This window comes from Apteryx rowi, unplaced genomic scaffold, assembly GCF_003343035.1.
Source record: "Apteryx rowi isolate R43461 unplaced genomic scaffold, aptRow1 scaffold_147, whole genome shotgun sequence".
NCBI lineage: Eukaryota > Metazoa > Chordata > Aves > Apterygiformes > Apterygidae > Apteryx > Apteryx rowi.
The window spans coordinates 1,041,947-1,065,935 of NW_020447719.1; the positions used below are offsets into that span (position 1 = coordinate 1,041,947).

The 23,989-nt window shown below is 36.8% G+C and overlaps 1 protein-coding gene across 1 annotated transcript; it reads left to right on the forward strand.

Moving 5' to 3' along the window:
• EPYC (epiphycan) lies at positions 1-22,991 on the forward strand. The gene is made up of 6 exons (XM_026058446.1): positions 1-168; positions 12,993-13,146; positions 17,326-17,484; positions 19,167-19,369; positions 21,248-21,343; positions 22,821-22,991. The coding sequence occupies exons 1-6, from the start codon at positions 1-3 to the stop codon at positions 22,989-22,991; spliced, it is 951 nt and encodes a 316-aa protein (XP_025914231.1).
• The last annotated feature ends 998 nt before the right edge of the window (positions 22,992-23,989 follow it).

Sequence of the window (23,989 nt, forward strand, 5' to 3'; positions counted from 1 at the left end):
ATGAAGACCTTTGTAAATATTTTTCTGGGATTTTTTATCTTTGAGTCTGTTGGTGCTGCACCCACCGCTGACACAGAAACTTATGATTCTGAGTTCTATGAAGTACCACTTGGAGAGCTGCTCCACCCATTTGTCTATGTTGAAAACGAGCAGTCTGACCAGTTAGAGGTAATCAGAACTTCATTTATGCATTTTTTCATCTGTTTTCCAAAGTGCACAAATGCAGTGGCTGCTAATGATTTTTTGTAGGCCATGAAAACATTTGTCACACAAGTCTACTCTTGTGGTTGTTATCGCCTTTGGCTGATCAACAGTTTTCTGTGCTGTACTTGATCCATATTTTCCTCTGCTCTTCAAATGAGGCCAAAATATTTCCTGAATTTCATTTTTTAATTGTAACCTTTAAAAGTGCGGGCAGAAACTATTATGTTTCTCCCAGGTCTCCTTGCTTTGACACAAGCTATGTCAGAGATTATCCTGATGATTTATCTATCTGTATAAGGGACTGAGGCAGCTGGAATAGGACACCCAGGATTTCCCATGAAATGAAATAGTGCGATGCTGTTCCCTGAGTTTATCTCTTATTATAATAGATATGTTAAATACAAGCCTTTCAGGCCATAAATGCTAGTGGTTATTATTAATATTAGGAAAGAAGGCAGAAAGAAGGAAAAAAGGAAAGGAAGAGCACAGGAAGTAAAAAATGACAATGGAAGAAAGATCACTAAAGAAAAACTGAGAAGAACTTTGCCCTAAAAAAATGATTTTGCTTTTGCCTACTTCCCTATGCCATACACAACCAAACCTCTTTACATACTCATGCATCTGAGCTTTCTTCCCTGAAAATGTCACCATTGCCTTCATTCGCTGAATATCTGTGCTATCTTTATTTCATATTGACTAATAAGTCACACTTTCAGTGTCTGCCTTTGCTCTTAAAAATGAAACCATATCAGTCCTACGGTGATGGCTTCCTCTACTGGAGGTCTCTATGCAAAGCTCTCAAACCTAGGCATTGTCATTGATTTTTTGTGTGTGTCTTGCTATGGAGATCTTCTAATTTGAACAACAGATTTCTTAGTAACGCACTCAATGCTAGGTGTGGCCTCCTTGTGCTGTGCTCTTTCTGTGAGGTCCTACAACACCGAAGCACGGAGTCACCCCTTTCCAAGTTTCTGCGGTGGAGGACAGAGACAAGGCAAGTCTCCCGTGTTGTTTTTTTTTTTTACATCTAAAAGAAACAAGAGACCAAAAAGCTTTCTTATTTTCTCTTGTAGAGTTCTTTTCCAGAGCAGCATTGTCTCCCATTACTGAGCTGTTCAGCTAGTCATCTTAAAATTCTTCAAGTGAGAGTCATCCATCACAATAGTTGGAAGGAAAGTTACTTTATAGATGAACAGACCTCTCTGTGAGAGCCATTTTTTCCCAGACCTTTAGCCAAAATCTTTGTTTGCTTACATTCCTCTTACCATGTACAACCCCAAAGAAGCCCAAGTATTCACAGTTCCTCAAAAACTAGGAGAGCTCAGAATGGTCAGTGCTGTAGAAGTCAAGCAGCTTTTATGGATTTGCCTAAGTCAGTAATGAAACTTATCTTTTAGGCACTCCACTTTGAACAATATCGCCATCACTCAAGTTTTAAACAAAATAAATTTTTCTCAATCACTGTTACTACTTTCCTCCCTGAAATCCTGTTATCATAAAGAAGTGAACTATGTGTAAAACCCACTATTTATACAAGGTCACAGGTTAGTTTTTATTATGCATAGCTTAAATGATTAGCAATACCACAGAGACCCAGACAAACAGCAGACCTTCGTTCAATCCAGCCTGTGTACAATAACTCTTTAGGGGCCTGATTCACATTTCTATTTACTTTTAGAGATCTGTGAATCATGTCTTAGCTTTCTGAAATAGGGGAGAAAACTGAAATAACATTTTCTGTTGTTGTCTTCAGTTTAAGAATCTAAAATTCAGTTAAGTGTATGTATAAATCATTGAGTATAAAACATATTTTGACTCTTAGGAAAAGGTCAAACTTTTCCAAGCTTGTTTTTCCAGTTGATTTTCAGTGGGTCTAGTTAGGCACCTATGTACTCAAGGAATTGAACCAAAGTATCTGTATCAGTTACATCCTTTTCAGAACATTACCCAATGAGTTCTGTAATCAGTCACTGAACATATAACCACCAAAAGGAGAAAATATCTAGATGTACTTAAAGTGGGATTCCTCCCACTCATCTATCTGGCTAATATTAGGTGTTGCATTTCAAGACAATCCTCCAGCACAAGTGGGATGAATTACTCTGTTGGAATACCTATCTTGCTCAAATAGCTTTAGAGGGACCCTAGGCAGCTGTCTCAGACTGAGGACCAAAATTTTAGCTTACTGAAGTTAACTGAGAAGGAAGCCAAGTTCATGAGTTCCTTTCTATTTCTCAGGCTCTTGAAACGTTCCTTTTGAAATATGTATGCCAAAAATGAAAATAAAGTTTACGTGTGTCTGTACACACACACACACACACACTTCATTGGCTTGTGAGAAGTTTTCTATAAATGTCTAAATGACTGCTGATATTTTTCCACGTGAAACCTGCCTGGGTCTATTTTTCTCATAAATTTTAGAGCACCTTTAACATCTGAAAAAGTGATGCTTATAACGGAAATCCGAGGTGTTCCATCACTGTCTCCTAACATTGGCAGATCTATTTAATTTCTTAGTGTTTTCATTACATACAATAGGTGCATGTGGAACCCCTTTTCAATGCAAAGATTTTGCAAGGGGAAAGTACTCGTTGCTGTGACTTGTACTGAATCCTGAATCAAAGTTATGCATCATCATCGATCACACAGGTCAAATTTGAGCCATGAAATGTGAGGTTTCCAAGTTCCCAGGTTAGTGAGATGTGGAAGTCCTAGCTAAGGCTTTGCATCCAAAGGACATTTGTTACTGAAAAAAAACTTAAGTAATTCATCACTCAGAATGAAAATTTGTATTTTTAAAGAGACTTTAAAGAGAATAATATCAACCACAGATAATGGGAAAATGGCAATGCAACAAAAAAGCCTATAACCAAGGAAGAAATTTCGAGGTCCTGAAGTAGAAAGAGACTACAAAGGAGTATCACTGAAAGATTGCCTACAAATTTAGTGTTGGATTTGTCTTCTGAAACTGACAGTTACAACAGTATAAACATGAACTGCTGTATCACCCTTTTTCCTCACAGTAAGTTTTGTTATTATTTTCAACGAATATTTATACCATGGTGGTGTCCAGAGGCCCCAGTCAAAACTGGGATTTCATTGTCCCAACTACTCTGCAAACATATACAGACAGAGTTCCTTCCTTAAAATGGATACAATCAAGCTAGATTATCAAAGGCATTCATTGTATGAGTAAGCTTCTCACTGATATAAACAGAAGGCTCAGAGTTTTTCCCACTTTGAAATTAAAACTTTATTTGGATAATATGTGAAAAAAAACCAGATTGTGGAGACAGATTCCTACATACATTAGCTTCTAAAGTCTAATAAAATCCTATTGCAAACTTTTGATTACAGTGCCTATTTAAACACAAACAGCCCATTTCCCTTAGGAAAAAAGCTAAATTATGAAAAAAAACAGTCAGTGAAAAGACAGTGATATCAGAAAATATTTTCACCAATGAAATAGGCTATCAGTGAGGCTGCAAAGCAAGGAATTGTCCTAGCACTGAGTAAGCAACAAAAAATCGCAGGGTGTTAACATAGATTGGGCTGAGTCTGGATACACAAAAGATGTGAGCTGGAAAGTATGGATCCTCAAAATAATCAAAACAGGCACTATAAAAGCCTAATATTTCATGCTGCACTAGCTTGTTGAGATATGAATCAAGCTGATATTAGAATACTCAGATGCCTGCACAAAGCCAAGAACTTGAGGTATACAGACACACACACACAACAGCAGTGATGTTATGTCTGCATATGCACACACAGGTATGTGTGTATGCAGACATAGCATCACTGCTGTTACCATAGCACATATTAAGATGGATCTCAGTTGTGCAAGAACTCCCTCTTGCAGTTCTTCAGAGCTGAGAGAGTCTTATGCTGCTGATTCTACATGTATAGCAGGTATCTGATTAAACAGGATCAAGGTGGATATGCAATGACTTCTGGGAACACATCGCACGCACTTTTAAATTTTATTCACTTTATATTTTTTTGAATTTGCACAAATAACATGGAACTCAGAAGCTACACAACTGATAGGAGAATTAAATTTATCATCTGGAGCTTTATCCCAATGTAGGAAAATTTCTACTCTTTTTGGAAGGCTTTGACTACAGCTTTTACATTCACTCAGCTGTTCACAACTGTTCATATGCTTCTATACCAATGTCTCCACAAAAGGTAAACATTTCTGTGGATTAAAAAGTAATCATGCAATATCTGAGTGATGTTCCAAATATTTTGTTATATAGTAAAAGCAAATAGAAAAAATACCACAGGGCAAAAAAGAAGGATTTGAAATAGCATGCCATTCCCTAAGTCCAGTAGAGCAATCAAATAAGAGCTAGTCTTACCCACTTAGTTGCCTGAAATATTATAATGACTAAATTTACTAGCAAAACATTCTTAAGTACCTAAGACTCTGATAGTGGGCATGAAATTAGTTACCACTACCTTGGCTGAATTGAGTAACTACATCCTTCCTACTGCCTCAGAGTGGGTGGGTTTCTCAAAGCAATTGTCCTGGTCTAAGGCACTTAAATTCATCAAGATGGGGCTCAATGCTTAAACACAACTATCACCCTGTTTGAAATTCCTGTGTGAGAAGGGACAGACATGTCACTTCATATGTCATGAAATAACGGTTAGATTACTTGCTGAAGGACTGGAACAGTTGATTCAATTTTCTTCTCAGCCTGAGGTATTCAGAGATATAGTTCCCATCTCCCAGGAGAGGTACCTAACTACCAAGTTCAAGGCTGATCCATTGCGGGGGAAGCTTTCATTCCTTCTGTTTAGTCTGGATATTGTGCAGCCAAGTACATAAATGCCAGAAGGAGAGAAGAGAACATATTATAAAAACCTTATAGTAGATGCTTGCTATCTTGAGTTCCCCAGTCACTTAAGCAAACCTTTCTCTAGACTTCCAGCCTTGTTGCTTCCTCTAAAAAGAAGTAACGTGCATCATTCCTACTGATATGGGATGTGACACACGGATACAGATATTTTATAAAATTAATCCAAATTCCTAAATTGAACATATACATACTCATCCAATGGTTATACATTATTTTCTGAATACTGACAAGCTTAATAATATGTTTAGCCTCTGCACTTCTATCCCATTTGAAAACCATTTAATATATGAAAATTTCAGAATCAGTCAAAAGAGGATTCAGACTTCAAAAGATTTCCCTGTGCTTAGAGCTCAGAGCATGGTCCACACAGCTGGGAAGGAAGAGTACTGTGGTTCTGAGCTCTGCTCTGAGTTGTTTCTATCTTTGTTCATGTTCAAGGATTGTCTAATGTATAGGACATTAATCATCCTTCGAAATGGTTCCAGGTCTTGGTTGTCTTTGTATTAGGCTGCAGAACCATGTTTCCTTTGGCTTGTTCTCCTTGTCCTGCCATGATTTGCCTCTTTGGATGCACTGTTGTTTTGTTTCAACATCTCATCCAAACTCTCCCCTGGCCCTCATTTGGAGGTTAAAATGTCTCCTGGAACAGAGATGCTTGGGTGCCAACCTCTTCAGGCTAACAGTCATATCTCAGTTCCTCTGCTTCTTGGATGGATGGAGAACAGGTACTTTTGCTTTCATCTGAACTCAAACAGAGTACAGAACAGGTGTGTAAATTTAGCAGATGGGTTCTCTGAACTATTTAGATGCAGGAATGCCTCATTCCCTAATAGATAGGGAAGATAGATAGCCTTAGCTGTGAGATATGAGACAGGTAGCTTAGTAAATGCTTCTGAAAATGGACAATGGTAAATCCCACATGAAATTTCTGCCTGTGACGATACACCCAAACTAGCAGAGACCTTTCTAGTCCTGGAGCTGTAACAGCTGTGAGCACTATATCTGTATCACTGTAGGTCACATGCATTTACCAGTTTGGAATGAATCAGCTGAAATGTCCATGCACTGTAAGCTGCAGAAATGAGGGGAAGAGCAGATCTGACACCACAATCTGGCCTTGATTTCTGGCAGAAATATGTTGCCTCCGTGTGGACTCCCTCACAGCCAAAGGTGGATAGACAGGTACCTCAGGAAGCTGATTCACAACTTATATGGGCTGAACCATCCTTAGGAGTTGATTATCTGCCTCCACTGACTACATAGGGAGCCTAAGGAGTCCAAGCTGCTAAATACAACGCTTAAATTCAATGCCTGATGTTAAGTGGAGTGAAACCACTCCTTTCCTTTCATGTTTCTAACACTGTTTGGTTGTAGTTCAGATTCAAAGCAATCACAATGCATTTAGGAAAAGTCAGGCTGGTGAACTCAGCAAAAGCACATTCAGCTCCACCAGTGCGCAGTCTCCCTAGACTACATGACTAATTACGCTTGAGGCAGCAAACTCTTCTTTACAGAGACCTCTAGAATTCAAACTGAGGCAGCTCCTTAACACTTGGTAATGTTCCTGGCTGCATAATTCACCTTTTGGCTTGGATCAGCAGGAGTTCTAGCCTAATGGAGAAATCTTCATTAAAATAGCTGCGACTAGTTTTGCTTTTATTCCTTCTAACAGTGCAAAGGGCTCTGATCTGATTTCAAAAACTGGCATAGTAACTTTCTTCAAAATATTATTTCCCTTTCAAAACTTTATCATTTACCATTGTCCTAAAGAAAAGGGTCTGCTGTAGGCTGACTTACTTAAATATTAAATAGCTCTCAAACCAAAATGTTAGAAATAAAATCTGTAATTTCAAGTACAATGCTGGAATAGGAGTTTGACTTCATTTGCTCTGATGGAAATCCAGATTACCTCCATTTATATGGACTTTATGCATTCTCAGACAATAGAATTGGTAAGTAAAATCTCTGTAGCAATGCTGTGCAGCATGGGTGTTTTTACTCAGCTAAAATAAGACATGACACAAATATACTTGCTTTTGATACAAGAAGTTTTAGCAAGCTCTGTGGTCAAGGTGATAAAAAGACTACTTGTGTTTTTTAAGAAAGATTCATTAAAAGAACATCAGAATCTACCTAAGTTTTCTAAGGCAGAAGCCACAGATGGTAATTTCTAAAGAACTGGGTTACAGCTGTAGAGCTCTGCCATAGAAATGTTAGGATTGGTCTGAATGAAGTATGAAGGGAAATGTGTGTGTATGTGTGTGTGTGTAAGCCGCAGCAGAAACAACAGAATAATTTTTAAAAGAATAAAGGGTTAAAGGGTTAAAGGAATGGCCTGCACTGATAATGAAGAACACTTTACCCAACTGTACCACTTCCAGAACACTGTTCCCAGCAGCAAAACTGAGGAATGTGTTGCTTATGCCAAAACCAAAGCGCTTGTGCTCTGAAAACATTACATCACAGATGACTTCTCAGTGAAAGACCCTGCATCCTACCACCGGCAGGCAGGACACAAGGTTGTAGCATAACATATACATATATATATACCATTTTTTTCTGTGGTAGTCCTCATGAAAACAAGCACATTTGGAATGAGGAAATGGGCAGCATCCCAGCCTGATTTATGGAGGCTGGAGCATCCATGATTCTGAGGCAAAAGACTGCCTCAGAACAGCTGATTGCTCCTAAAGAATATAAAATATCTGTCCTTAGTTTTCATTGCCTCTCAAGAAGAAGAATGCCAGAGGCCTGATGAGAACTCAGTACTTGTGCCCCTTGTGCTCTGTGTTGAATACAAGTGATCCTGGCCAGACCACTTGAGCACACATGTCTAGACAACTGAAAGTATGTGGGCAAAAATGTGTGAATGATTAAAACCTATGACAGAATGAATGTGAGTAGGTAAAATCAATTTACTTAGGATTTTTGTAAACAAATATCACTTTCCCCTCCTCCAACACCTCACACTGAGTTTTATTAATTTCCCCACACAACTTGTTGTTTATGTAGTCCTGTACAAGCGCATGACAACTTATCTGAGCTGCGGAATTTGCAGTCTAAACAGTTATTGCATTAACATGCAATTTCCTTCAGTTTCCCTGTTTTACAAATTTATTTATTTTTAAGATAGAATAGAAGGAGAAATGAAGACCTTAAATGCAAAGAAAAAGAAACAATTATGAGCCACTTTTGGAAAGGAAAAGAAACCCCAACCCTCTTCCATAATTAGGCATTTTTCCTGTAAAAAGAAATATTTGGTAGTTTCAGAATATCTGTGGGGGAATTGGTTTCTTTTGACTCACAAATCTGTGGTACAAGTGTCCCTTGACATTTATAATGTTTCTTTTTAAGTTGCATACTTTTGTTTGAGTTTTTAAGCAAAGTTTCTATAGTAAAAGAAGCATTGAGACAGTGGATCCTGTGCATTCAAAGTTATTATATGCAATATACTAACTTTGATACTAAAGGCTACCAAAATCTTTTAGAAATAAAACAATAGACCATCTACCACTGGAATGAAGCTACCTCAGAAGTAAAATGTGGCAACTGATGATCTTCCAGCCTTGTTCTTTGCCTCCTTAAATCTCTTTATCTCCTGTGTTTTATTACATTGTGTGGATTACGTTAATTCATAGTCCTCACACAGGTTCCTGTATTCTGTATTCCTCCCCTGCTGACTGCTATCCTGCAGGCACTCTGTCTTCTTACTTTTTTTCCACAGGTCAGCCTCCTGAATCTTTTCTAATCTTAAAAACCTTTACATTTGACTCACCTCCCTTTTCAGTCAGTGGAGAGAGACAAGTACCTAAAAGAAGCATGTGTGATACATGGGAGGAGCTGCTTTCCAGAGATTCCCTTCTCTCTCCATTGGCTGTGAAAGGAGGCTAGCTTTGACTAGATGCCTTGCCCATGGATGCCTAAAGTTAGGTAAGCTAAATCTTACTGGTTGTATTTCATCGCTCATCAATATGCTTAGATTCTCACTTTTGATTTTCATAGCTTCCTGATCTCTAAACTGGCCAGCCACATTAGACAATCTCATTTGCAAAGGTAGTCACACTGTATAAATCTTTGAAAAGATATTACTCTGCTTATAAACCTTTGTATAAATATTTGAAAAGATATTACTCTGCTTATTACTCTGTTTATACTTTGTAGCTAATATTCTATACCAGTATTCTTTCTTGTCTCTCAACTGATTTCAAAGGCAGAGTAGGGTAACTATGAACCCCAAAGGTGGCTAAAGGTAGTCCCTTTCACTGTTTTCTCATGCCATGTATTATATCTGGCTGTGGAATACTGATTATGATTTGAAGACTTGCCTATGTTGGTTAAGAGAAATGTGTTTTATTGCATTTCTCTACAATATCCTCCTGCTTCGCAATTTTTCGAAAAATAAATTGTTTCGAGTAGCAGATGAAATACACACACACACACAAAAACCCTTCAGAGAATAATGCCATTAAATGATATAGAAACATTTTTGTCTCAATTTTTGAATAAAGTGCATGTTGCCAAAAACCAAACATATAGAAGACAAAGGACAGTCCTGTACAGTATATAGCCTAAGAAACATCTTTCTATTGTTATAATTGTGCATGATCTATCAAATACCTAAAAGACAGAAAGCTGCCAGGATCAGATGACTGATAATATGAAGCAGATTTTTACCTCTAGGTTACTGGTTCAAATCCAGCCTATGTGGAGCAGCAAATATTGCTCGTGTTTTGCAACTGACATGTAACACACCTGCATCAGTGAACTCCTATTCAGTTTCCAGTGTAAAAATGGCAACATCATAAAACTCACCATAATAACTGGTGCAGAAGACTGAATAGATATTAATGCTCACTACTTAGAATAGTTTTCTAGAACCCAGATTCAGGACCTTGTCAAAGAAAAGGTATGGGGAGGCTTTCAATTGTCTGTCCCTAAAACCAGATAATATCCTGTTATAAAAGAGAGATGCCAGTCTAGTAATTATAACCTGATTTCCTTTACTGGGCAGAAAATAAAATTACTAGAATTACTAAAATTACTAGAAGTTAATATCTCTGCTTTGGTACCCAACAACTGCAGTAATCAGCCAACAAAAAACAAAACAACAAAAGGCAAAGTATAAAGCAAATTACTAAACCCGAGCTAATAAAGTAAGCTATCACATATTCAGAGATGTGCCTGGCAGTCAGTGTAGATGACCCAAATCCCATGACAAGTGTAAGGAACGTTATCTATCTCTGAAGCATGTTTACAACTCCTTCTTGAAAATGGTCTTCTCCAGAACACTCTTTTCAGTAGAACTTCCACAAAGAAATGTACACAAAGCTGCTAATAGGTCTCAAAATCTCTTTGGATTTTGCAGTTCCAAAGTTCAGGATGGGGGCTTTTACTTGATTTCCACAAAACTGGTGAAGGACTAGACAGCATGTGCAAATACTTTAGTGCAGTACTACCCTGGGTCAATAAATGTCTGGAATGTGCCTCTCCCCCTAGGCTTCCTCCATTCAGAGAACATCTCTCCCCATTTCCTTTGATCTCAAAGTCTTCTTTTGATTTGTCCCCTAGTCTATTCCTGGTTAAGCTGTCTTACTGTCAGTGCTGCAGGTGGGAACATTGTGTGTTTGTCTGCACAAAGTGAAAAGGTTCATCCTTGCTCTTATTTACACCAATGGGTTACTCAGTGAGTTCAGCTGAAGTTCTTTTTGTTCACTTGATCACTATTCATTTTATAAAGTTTACTAACTCTGTCAGGGCATACTTAACTTGAAACCCTATTTAAGTAACAGTATCTATGGCTTATTGCAATGTAATTAAAGAATATGCAAAGAACCTTATGAATGTTCAGTCAAAATCTGAGTTTGTGAGGTTCAGAGTGCTCTCTGAGGTTTTACATTGCTTCTATATTCTCTGTCTTCAGTGAAACTAAGTAATACAAAATACTTGGACCTATGGTCACTATCTAACTTAAACCAAATTCTTTCTGTGCAAAGAGTAGGTTTTAGATGGTCATTTATAATGTTCCCAGGAAGTCCAGGATCATGATGTTTGATACTGCTAGCAATCTTATATAGTTATAATACATGATCCAGAGAGCCTATTATAAAGTGTAAAATGTTTTCTCTCCAAACTGTGAGATATATATACATATATACACATACTATATATGTATATGTATGTATATGTATATGTATAAAATGTATGTCATCCAGGAATAATAAGATAAAACTAAACTCTACTTGTTGAAGATTGTATAATTAAGCTAAGAGCTCACATAGGGATTAGAATACAGGAAAAGCTTTGTTCATATGTGGGACCCAGATCAAGCGTCTCATGTCTGTTAGTTGCTTTAACTTGTATAGACTACATAGACAGTCTGCTTTAAAAAATCCTAACTGCCCACTCCAGATGCAATCCTACCTCCTTTCTGTACCCTTTACAACCAGAATTTATGGGCACTACTGTGAGAGACTTCAATAACCAGTTCTCTACTGGGACAACAAAGTGAGCAGTAAATGGGAACTAGGTCAGCTGAAAAACTGGAGATTCAGTAGTTTTATGGTGCTGGTGTAGGGTGCAGTGGAGGAAAAGCTTTTATAAAGCTTAACATTATGTCTCAGTGCCTTCCCACGGGAGAGAAAGGTACTGTGGTAAAAATCCTGCTTCTGAGTATGCCTGAGTATAGGCTGAGAAGTATTAACTGCACCACACTACATCTGGAGGGGTGGATGTATTATGTAACAGTTAAACAGCACCTCATGTGTGCAAAGTACTGTAAGGACACTAATTCATTGTCCTCGGAAGGAAGGAAGGAAGGAAGGAAGGAAGGAAAGAAGGAAGGAAGGAAAGAACTAGATTATTACACATGGGGCAATCAAGACACAGTGGTAAAGTAACTAACTTGCCAAAGGCCACACAACTACAGTGGATTCTCAATGCCTTGGTTACATGATTATATCAAACTACACTGCATATTTGAAAATGTAGGCCCCTCTGTATCAAATTTGACAAGCCTGCAATAGTCCTTTTATGAGGGACGATATGACAAGAGAAAATTGCCACATTTTCATTTTTATCCTGAAGTTATCAGGTAGCAAAATCAAGGGAATGCAGTTTTACAATTACAGTTAACAAAGCAAAATTGATTCTTTGGCTAATTATGTTGAGTGGAGGATTTAAAGAAGAAAAAATAAGGGCTCTAGTCCCACGACAGGATCTGTAAAATTTTATAGATTCTTCTAAATCAAGATTTTATCTAACATTTTTAATTTATATTCTTACTTCTCATTACCACAAACTGTCACTGCTAATGAAGTTAACCTGGGCCTTCAGCCATTCAGATTGAGAAAAAATTTTGACACAAGCACTGACACTATTACAGCAAGTACTACATGTACTTAGACTGCAGAATTCTTAGACAATAAGATTTTTTGAGCATATTACTGTTCTTAAAGCAGGCTCTGCATAACTACATTGCATTTGGATTTATCTGGTAGAGTTTACAATTTTGTAGTTAAATGACTGTTATCTTTTTGATTTTTCACAGTAAACTTTCATTTATCACACAGAACATATCCAGCTTTATCACAAAACTCATTGGTTTAACTTTAAATAAATGTGAAAAAAGCATTTGATTAGTACATATTCTCATTAATGAAGTATATGCAGTGAGCGTTCATGTGCATATACAACAAAACGTTAAAAAAATCTGAGATAAAAAGTGAATAAGCATGTTGGAGTTTCATAAATCGTTTACACACACAGCCAAAATTAGTTATAGCAGCCAGACAAAATGCAGCTACCGCACTAAGTTTCAGAACATACGTGACCTCTAGCAGTAGAAAATGAAGCACTGGTAGAGGAGCAGAGGCCAGTGCGGATAAATAGTAACATTTCCTGTACCCTCTTAATTTTCCCCAGACAGAGATCGGGACAGCTCTACCTTCTGTAACTCAAGAGAGTTATTCTTTTGCACTGTTGACAGAAGAACCTGAGGAGGAAGCCTCAACACCAAAATTAATTGATGGCTCTTCAGCACAAGGGTCTGATGTGCTCGGGCTCCAAACTCACGACGGTTAGTAGAAAAGAGAAACAAGCTTTGCATGTGTAGCTTCCCTGTTGAGTGAGCCCACTTCGCCTCTTTATGAATCTGTACCTCTCTTAATAAATTTCTATCATGTCTATCATGAATGCTCTGAGGTCAGGTAGGCACCTAGTCAAAATGTTTCCACAATAAGTTACAACGAGAATGTCTGCTCACAGAGATTTTTTCAAATAAAAAATTTACTTCTTCAGCATTGTCAATAGTTGGCAAATGCTATCCCTACATTTTTATTGACACAGATTTCAATATCATTATCAGACATCTTAATTTTATAATGGTTTGTTACATGATTTTGATAAATGTGTTCATAAAAACATAATTAAACTTTTGGAGACCTTTTCACCATGAAAACTAGAAACTTAGGAAACTTATGAAATGGAAAAAAAAATAGCAACTTCCTGTGAAGCTGATTTTTTGTTCTTCTGACTATCTCTAGTCCAATATAAGCTTTCCACATCTCATAGGGAAATTAAAATTCTAAACCACAGTCTGTCCCTCTCCTCCACAAACATCACTATGTTAATAATTAATATTCACTAGCAGCTGCTTCAGGCTCTGGATTTGAAGCTCACAAGAGTTATCCACTGCTGTGATGAGTCTCTGTATTGTGTGGCGATTATCATACAACAACAGGAAGAATTTGAAAACTATTTTTACTACGTCTAGCAGCATAACCGAGTGCTGTGGAAGATAAATGAAACAAAGGAGTTCATGCTTCCAAGCTTGTATGTTCAGTAAAGAAAAAATGAATCATTCCTAGTCTTGTTTTTATACATATTGCTACAGAGTCTTGACCAGAAAAAAAAAATATTCTGATGACAAAACAAATAAAAATGATAGTGAGAACTTCCCAGGACAGTTCTGTAAAACCCATGCAATTTCTTTCAAAATTTAAAGGATATTTCAAAGCATTTCACATAAATATACCATATTATGAATTCTTTATCTGTCAACCTTTTTGAGCACTGAATGCAAACCAACTAGTGCGTGAACTAAAGAGATGAATCGGAAGCTCGAGGCTATAACATACCAAATCAGACTTTTTTATGTCTTCATGTTGTTTTCAGCAACATATTTTCATGTCAGATGTTGCTGCTGTTCTTGGCTTGCTACTGGCTAGAAGACTACAAGACTCAGAAATGCCAAGCCAAGTTCATTTTTCTTGTTGACATCTGTTTGAACCCTTCCCATGTCTCTGTGCTTTTTCAGCCTACACTAGCCAAAGGTGGCAAGCACCACTCCTCCAAGATCAGAAAAGGAACAGAAGGAGAAACTCTCTTCCTGCTCTATGTTGCAATATTTTGTAAAAAAAGCAGACATCCTGAACTCTACATTCATTTAGGCCTAGATTTGTTGGAATGGTTCAAGTTGCGGCAATTTATTTTCTTCCTGTGTCAGGCTTGCTCCCTGCAGCTAATTTAAAAAATCCTGTGAAGGAAATTAAGGAAAATATAGGAAAAGTCTCATCTCTCCAGAAATGTTATTTCTGGATGCCCAAGTAGTGATTCACAAAAAAAAGAGTACTCTGGTCACTGGTTCTTTAATTTTGCCTTAAAGGACACCACATATATTGCCTGCCATTGGAGGACTGTCCTTCAGCTAGTTACTGCTGCCTGTTGGTAACTGCCATTTTTGCACAGATTAAGAAGGCAAATCTACTATGTAACCACAATTGCTTAGGCAAACAGCCACGTCAGAGAGACACACACACACACACACACACACACACACACACAAAAAAAAGGATAAAAAGTGCAACCATATTTTATATCCATGAATTATGCTACTATTTAATTAAACTAACCAGAACATGCAACCATTCATCTGCTACAAGGAGAAAAAAAATCTAGCATGAAACAGGAAAGTACTTCCATGGTACTAAAAGATGAGAAACAGATATGCTGATTTCTACCCTTAATCAAAGAAAAAATGTATCAAAAGACAATGCACACTGAAACCAATGATATTTCCTGCTCAAGATAGCATTCAGACCATCTCGTCAATGTCACAATTCTCACTTAATCTGAGCACCATCATCAAAAGAAACTTTTGACTTCACTATCCTCATACAATTTAACTGAGATGAAATGGCTTGCTTTTTAATTTTCATGGACTTCTGGTGGTAGCCAAATGTTTTTGTTTTGTTAACCCACAGCTTTCAAGCTATTTTAGCTCAGAGGGATAGAAAGAAAAAAATTTCCTGATGTTGAATTTCTGAGTCAGAAACCCTAATTAAAAACAATGCAAAGGAAATTGAGCTTCTGTGTCCAGAGCTCTGTAGAAAAATATTAATTTCCTCACAAATTATTGAGAAGTAATGTTTACAGAACTAAACTTAGGAAACTATAATAAGTTTCAGAATCATCATATTTGAATGCTTAGGGTGGAATAGCAGCTAAGGAGGTCAGCATAACTATGGCCTTGCAACACTAATAAGAAGTAATTAACTTCTATTAATTTCTGTTTCTCCTAAGAAAGTTACTAACAAAAATTGATTGCTTTTTTTTTACTGCAGTTCTTACCACTGCTTACTTAATCTGTGCCATCTTTTTCAAATGATTTTGCAGTAAATATGCTGATGTATTTCCTTCCAAAGCTCACATAGACACATTCATATGGTATTCTTTGATTGATCTACTCTTTAATACAATTTTACTGTGGAAGAAAGGAGTTATAAAGCTACAGGCACCACTGAATATTATATAGGGATTGTACACTGACAACCCATACAAAAAGTGGTAAAATGAATTACTGATCCCATACCTAATTTTTCTAGTCAAACAATAAACAAGATTGTTTTATTGACACGTTGTATACATGAATGTGGATTGTGACTGTTTAAGGAGATATGAAAATCAAAGCAAATTCGCTAATGCCATTAAAAATTAACACCTTTGCTCTTCTTGTAATGTTACAGCGAGCTACAGACCCTGGGGACAAACAGTGTAAAACTAAGCATCACTATCTACTTTTTGAGCTAGTTTTATAAAAGAAGGTCTGCATCCTTGAATGCTTGGGAGGGATTTCAGTTAAATGTAGCTACAAAATTGAACAAACCGACAATGGCATGAGTAGATCTCAGTACCATCTATAATTTTTACACTGTTATACAAGAGCTTAAAGATCAAATTGTGAGAGTGCATTCATGAAATGCACTGCAGTGTATAAATAGTTTTTACCATTTGCATGGTTGCTCTGAAGTAGTTCACATTAACTCCCATGAATTCCTGCATAACACAGACTGTGAGGTCTGCTTGTTCTTTTTTCTTTAAGAAGAGTTTGACACTGAATAGAGTCTAGGAAGTGACAGAAAGGAATCAAGGCCATTCTGTCATACTAGCTCATAATAGGAAGGTGGTGCTGGTAAATTCTCACCTGAAATGCAATGCTGATCACTCCTATTAAAATAAATAAAGTACAAATTGAAACAGGTGCAGATAAAGGCTAGTAGACCCATCAGGTGGCATCTATCTAACTTAGTGACATCTATCTAACCTAGAGAACAGGCTGGTATTTGAACAACCGTGTATGAACTGTCCATGAAGAAAATTAGGCTGAATATTGGAAGATGATGCCTAACTATCACAGCATTTCTCAAGGTTTTTTTTAAACATATTTGTGCACTTCTTGACTCCTTTGTGTGTTACCCTCAGTTGGTAGCAGTTCAGTTCCTCCACACAGGAGAGTGGGAGCCAGCTAAAATTATGTTCCCCTACTCATAGGGGACTGAATTGCCAACAACTAAAAGTAGTTAACTGATCCCTGATAAGCGTAAACTCTTACAGCCAGTCATTACAGCAGATGTTATTTCTTCATCTAGATAGAAGCAAACAGTTGCCAGCTTAGGGGGAAATGGAATTTGTCTGGCTGCTGCCACCTAATATTCTATTGTTATAGTTTGAGAAACGCTGTATTAGGACAAGCAAGTAGAATAACCTACAGAAAAAAGTAACTAGTTTTAAGAAAAAATTTAATCACTTTGTTGGTACAAGCATACAATATATTGATCAAAAAAAAAAGCAGAGTGAACTCTATCATCTACATAGTCCTATGATTCTGTGCTTAGGCAAGCATTTTGTAGCAATTTATGTATCCCTTTTCTATGTTTTTTACACAAAACTGACTGCTTTCCTTTAAATTCTTTTGTAGGCCTTCCAACTTGCCTTTTGTGTACATGTCTAGGGACCACAGTCTACTGCGATGATCGTGAGCTTGATGTTGTTCCACCACTGCCTAAGAAAACCATGTACTTCTACTCCCGCTACAATAGAATCAGAAAGATCAACAGAAATGACTTTGCTAACTTGAGTATGGATGATAGTATTGATGCAATTACATTTAATTTCTAATATTTCTGGCTCATACTAATCTAAAGCACAGTGATTCATTTTATATAATGCTTGCATATAATCCTAGTAGGATTATACACATAAATACACATATAGAAAAAACTCTTTGCTGCTTTTGAATCTAAAGGTCAGTAGTTTGAATGTAGATTCTCAGACAAATTTTAGAATTAGTAGAAGTAATGATGTTTTACATTGTTTCTGCTGTTACTTCTAATTAACCTTAGAAGGAAAAAAAGAAACCCTCATGGAATATTTGCAGTATTCTAGAAAGCATTTTCTTCCTAAACAAGACAAATTCTCGGGTAGATATACATTCAAATATTAGCAAAGTTAGCAGAGTATCTGTGTGAAAGGAGTTTTACCTTTACATAGATATATTTTCATTGTTTTACTCCAGAATTATCTAGGGAAATCTTAAACAAATCAAAAGGCGGAAAATATTTCCAGAAACACTTGCTAATTCTAAATCCTTTATGACCTAAGCCAGCCAGAACTGACAGTGATTTGGAGACATTCTATTTTCTATTTTTGTGTTTCCTACTTGAGAGTCCTTAAAGATACCTGATTTTCAGAAAGTATTAAGCATCTCACTGTTTTAATAGGAAATGATCTACACACCATTCTAAAAATCAAACCACATTCTTTGTTTTGTATTTTAGACCTAACTTTACGTAGCTAATGCTTATTGATTTAATGATAAAAAGTATGGTACACTTTAAAAGATACCCATAAGATCTCATCTGAAACAGGCTATTGTGAAAAGTACAAGTAAGACTTCATCTGGGTATTATGAACAGTTCTGGTCACCTGCAACCAAAGTGGAATCACTGCAAAGAAAGACTACTCTGGTAGATCAATGAAATGGAAAGATTCTCTTATGAAAGAAAATTATCAAGGGTTGGGTTGCTCAGTCTAGTAAGGTGAAGATAGGGAAGGGACACAACTGTCCTATATAAACAAAACAAAGAGAATAAACACTAAGGAGGGAGAGAAGTTATTTAAGCCAAAACATACTGCTGGAAAAATAATAAAATAAATAAACTGACCATGAAAAATGTTCTGGGTGGAAATTAGAAGTAAGCCACAGACTAATGCACTTAAAATTAATGCATATTAATACACTGATATTCATATATTATTCTCTTTTTCCAAAAGTAAGTTTGTTTTTTTGATTGGAAAAAATGAGTGTAATAAAACAAAAAGTCAATGTATCCAATTTCTTGCATTGTATTCCAGTAGGGAAATGTTGACAGTAAAGAAACATGTGGGACGGGTTTTCTAGAGAAAATATGTAATTGCCTTTGAGTGTTATTTTTCCAAGGGAAACTCATTTAAAAGATTCCCAGAATACACACAAATTATAAAATCTTTGATTTTGATATCTTTCACTGAAAGATGTATAAGAATGACATAGGAGTTGCTAAACAAGAAGAGAGGGAGATGTTGTTCCCCTTCCTTAGAAGAACCATTCAAATGTGGATGATTGCATTATATAAAAAGACAGCTATCACACAGGGAGCTAGGAATAGATTTGACTGAAGACTCTTCACTTGCAATTTAAATAAACTGTTTGCCTTTTTATTTTTTAAAACTTTCAAGACATACATCCTGATATGCTACTGTATCAAATTTCTCTACCAGGTAATTTAAAGAGGATTGATTTGACTGCAAACTTTATATCAGAGATCCATGAAGATGCCTTCTGGATACTGCCACAACTCCAGGAGCTGGTGCTCCGTGAAAATAGAATAAGGCAACTTCCTGAGTTACCATCCACTTTGACATTCATTGATATTAGTAACAACAGGCTTGGTCGCAGGGGAATACGTAATGAGGCATTCAAAGTAAGTCTGGATTTGATGGAAAAATCTTTTCTACCTCTCTCCAAACTAAACCAGGATGTGATCAGAAGAGCAGCCAGGTGTCTGAGCCATTAAGGTTACAGTCACTACAACTGTGCTGGCTGCCAGGCAGGCTATAAAGATAGAGGAAGATGGAGGACTTCTATCACTGTCACTGTCTACTATCAACCGGTTGTGAGAATACCATTTCTTCTTTGGCACAAAGATCCACACAAGACAGCACACTATGGCACACTGTAGCTATGCACCAGCGGCTCATGTTACTAGAAATACTCAGGAGGACAGACTCCAGAGACCTGCTTGATCTCTCCTTACAAGTAGGCAGAAGGAACTTCTAAAGGGCAAAGTTATGGATGCTCCTTCTTCACACACACTCTACCATGTAGCTATGTGGGAACTTCCTATGGTATTTTATGGTAGTTTATGTTGGAAATACCAAACAGAATATAGATTAGATTCATATGTTAGATCTGGCTCATATGCACTATTCAATTGCCTTTAAGAAGCTAGTTATAACCAGCAGTCTCTGAATTTTTCCTTTTGAAGGTAGCTTAGTAATGAGACAACTAGTGGCAACTACTGAATCAGAAGCTTTTTCCTAGACCAGCATAAAGCAAGTGTTGGGGATGGGAAGGATGGGGAAAAAGTCAGCCTCACAAGCTGAGACTCTGGCCTACCACAGTTTTCTTCTGCACTCTCCTGATTTTAGCCAGGAGAGGTCTCAGCCCTGATATTCCATATTTATCAAGCACTTTCACCCTGATATCTCAAAGACCTTTGTCAACAGGAATTGAACTATAACACTCAGAGAAGTAGGTATTATAGTAACTTTTGTGTGTGGAAAAGGGGAAAATGGGATCATTCTATGGCACTTTATTGACCTGGCCATGTTTATATCTTACTAATGTTATAACTATCTGTGACTGCAAGGAGAGGGAGGGTGAGATAGCAGTATAGAGAGACACTCAAGGTTCATGAGGGGTTAAACAGGATAGATTTATTAGGAGACTTACACTCCAAACTGTGCAGGGAGCCCTGGGAACCGTGCGGAGGGGTAGCTGATGGGAGGCTGTTAGATGCGTGGATCAGATGTCCAGGCAGGACTCAAGTTGTTGTATTCTAAGGGCCCCTTAAATCTACTAGAACTATTTCCTTATCTCAGCTCTGCTAACCTTGAGTAGCTACCGGCTGCGAAGCAGATAGACATCGTTGACAAAACAGAATACGCATGTCCATCCTCGATGGGAATTCAGTCAGTGTGTAGAGAGCACACTCTGGGACTGTGCTCACATACTCTGCCAGTCACCTGACTCCGTGACAGATCTTGCACAGGTGTTCTCACTACACTATGAGGTCAAGCTGCTTCTTCCACCATGCCAAGGGAGTGCATGATTTACCTTTTCAAAAGGATATGAGATATTTATTTTTGGCTTAGGCATTTATTACGCAGTTGTAATTTGCTTCACCACCAATGAGCTTCTGAAAAATTGAGTAAGCTTGTCACAAGAGCAAGAAAACAGACTGAACAGGAAGCCTTTTTGCATAACATCTCAGGCATTTTCCACTTCAGAACAACATCATTGAAATGAAGTCTCTAGTTAAATACATTTCAAAGACACTTTTCCCTTATTTTAATCCAAACAGTCGATTTCTAATAGTAATAGGCCTCAACCTGTGTAAATGAAAGTCTACGACTATCTTTCAGTTTCTACCTTTTCATCCATACCATGCTGAAACAAAATGAGTCAGTACCCAGTGTTGCTTATTACAGTGATGGATTTCAGAACTATTTGCTAGAGATTTTCAAAAAGTTCTAACATGCATACTTTTCTTTCCCTGCTTTTCTCCTTCATCCTCCAGGATCTGCATGAACTACAGCATCTTTACATCACTGACAATAACTTGGATCATATTCCATTGCCACTCCCTGAAAGTCTCCAAGCTCTTCATCTTCAGGTAGGCTACAGAACCAATGGCTCTGTGTATCGTTTTCAAATAGTAAGTAAAATTGGAAAGGGTTACTATTGTCTTCTGTTTTGTTTCTTCTATTTATTCAAAAGTCTCCTTGCCTGGACTAAACAAACTGTTGGAAACACACAATTGACTAATGATTGCAATATTTGAAAAAAGTAAAAATTAGATCAGCTGAACATCAATTATTAGAACTTGCAATACAATATTTTTTCAAACATAAAATGCTGGATTTATTGTTAGTACAGGCCAAAGTCAGGTTCACGTCAGTCAAGAGCATCATCGGTCTATATCAGTAAAAGAAGTGACTTGAAAGACAGAAATCACTCACATATTGCTCCTACAAATCCTTTAGCAGGAATCCTTTAAAATACCCAAAGAATGTTACTTTACATATTGGTTGTATCTATACTCAGTGTATTTCATTTTCTTAACACAGGTCATTCCCAATTGTTAACATTTTTTCATCCATACTCTTCCATTTGACTGTGGTAGAACATACTATTCATCTTCTTTCTATATTCCTATTTTTTGTATTTCTAATTTTCTGTACCTTTACTTCTGGTTTCTTCCTTTTATCTTTTTTCATCTGTGCTTCTTTACATTTATCTTCTCTCTTACCAGTGCCCAATTTCCATTATCAGAGGATATTTTGTTTATTATACAACGCAGAAAAAAAAAGCTTTGAAAAAATGATGTACCATATCTAATTTGACTTCTATCATCAGTAAATCTATAGAAATATTCTGCCAGTTAGCTGACTGTTCTTTTCATCTTGCCATGCCTATAAAATAAATAGTCAGTACTGTACGCTACAGATCAATAGAGCTAGTGAGCTGGATTTTTTCTCTGCCTGCACCAATTTCTGAGTGCAAAAAGTAATGTAAGAAAGGAAGAATGTTCAGACGGCCCTCATTTTAGGGCCATTTAAGATCATTTTTTAGGTCATTTTTTAGTCCCAGTTTCCAGATGGTCTTGGGTCTTAGCACTTCATTGTTGAAAATGCTTTGCTTCAAGAATAAAAGCTTGGTGAAGCTAAGGTATATAAGAGCTATTTACATTAAAGAAATAAATTCTGAAGCATTCAGTTTTCCCTGTATGTATACAGCTGTGGACTGGGCTAATGTGAGAGGGCCTGAGGGAAAGTTATTTGTCATACATCAAATTCCAGATTTGTGGCTTTGCAGGTTGAAGCATATCAAGCTGTCAGGATGATAATTATAACTCCTCTTCTACCAGGTTCCTCCTGCAAAGACTGTTTCTGCTACACAGTTTGAGTTATTTTACTCTGAAGCTTTACACTGGCTGAGAGATTCCCCCTGCTTGGGAGACTTCTCAGCTGGCCACTTGCAGCCACAATTTGACCCCTTGGGTTCAAACTAATATCTCTCTAGGCCTTCAAAGATTAAAAATTTATTTTCAAGAAACTATCCTGATAGATATTCTGCATTTTCTTTTCTAGAACAACAACATTCAAGAGATGCATGAAGATACTTTCTGCGATACGAAAGATTTTAATTATGTCCGTAGGGCTCTTGAAGACATCAGACTGGATGGTAATCCCATCAACTTGAGCAAAACACCTTATGCATATATGTGTCTACCCCGTTTGCCAGTTGGTAACCTCATGTAAGCTTTGGCAGAAGCCAATACTGCCATACGCCATGAGAAATTTAAAGACAAATGCTTAAGTCTGCTGCATTAAGCAAAATGCATTTTTTTCACATCTCATTAAATTGGGAAATATTTCTATTAATAATGAAATTGATTAATCAGATACAAAGAATAATATAAATGCTAAAAGACAAATCTGTTATCTACCCAAATATATGTTGCAGAGCAACTCAATAAGAAGAAAAATGTATTACTACAAAAACTGCACCAAAGGCAATAGAAGATCAGTGAAAATTCATAATTTTATGATTAATCAGTCAATTTAATGTAGGAATTCTAAAGTTAAATAATTTTATATGTTAAAACCTAATTATAACACAGTAAATAAAGAAAAAAAGAAAATACATGTACATAATTCAATATCTATCCCTTTTGCATTTAATTAAATATTTTACACTCTGAGACAGGCACATTTTTCTACACCTTTCCTAAAATATTTTTTTGTTTTGGAAAAGTAATAACAGTATTTCAAAAAGCATGTTTTCTTTAGAAAACATGGAATCTTTCTTTGAACCAATAATAAGATGTAGAGATTAAACTTGTATCAGTAAAATAAATAAATAAATAAAGTACATAAAATATTTGTCAATGCCTTTGCATTGGTCTTTATAATGCTGAAGAGACCCAAAGCCATTTTCTGTATCTTTGATAACCTGGCCCACTATTTTCCCTGGCTAATAAAAATCTCATGTTAAATTGTCTATTTGAGAAATACTGAACTTTATTCTGCATGGGAAGTGGAAAAAAATCCCCTTGAGATATTTCCACAGTCACGTAAAATATAGAAGTTCAATATTTTAAGGACCAGTATCCAGAGACCCAAGTCACAATGAAAACAAATATCCTTGAGGAGCCATGGCCAGGTTTCTAATTATTTGTAACCATTTCACTGAGCTTTTCTGCTTTGCTTATCAGTTAAAGATGAGGAAGTTCGCTCCCCCTGACTAGTTTGAACAA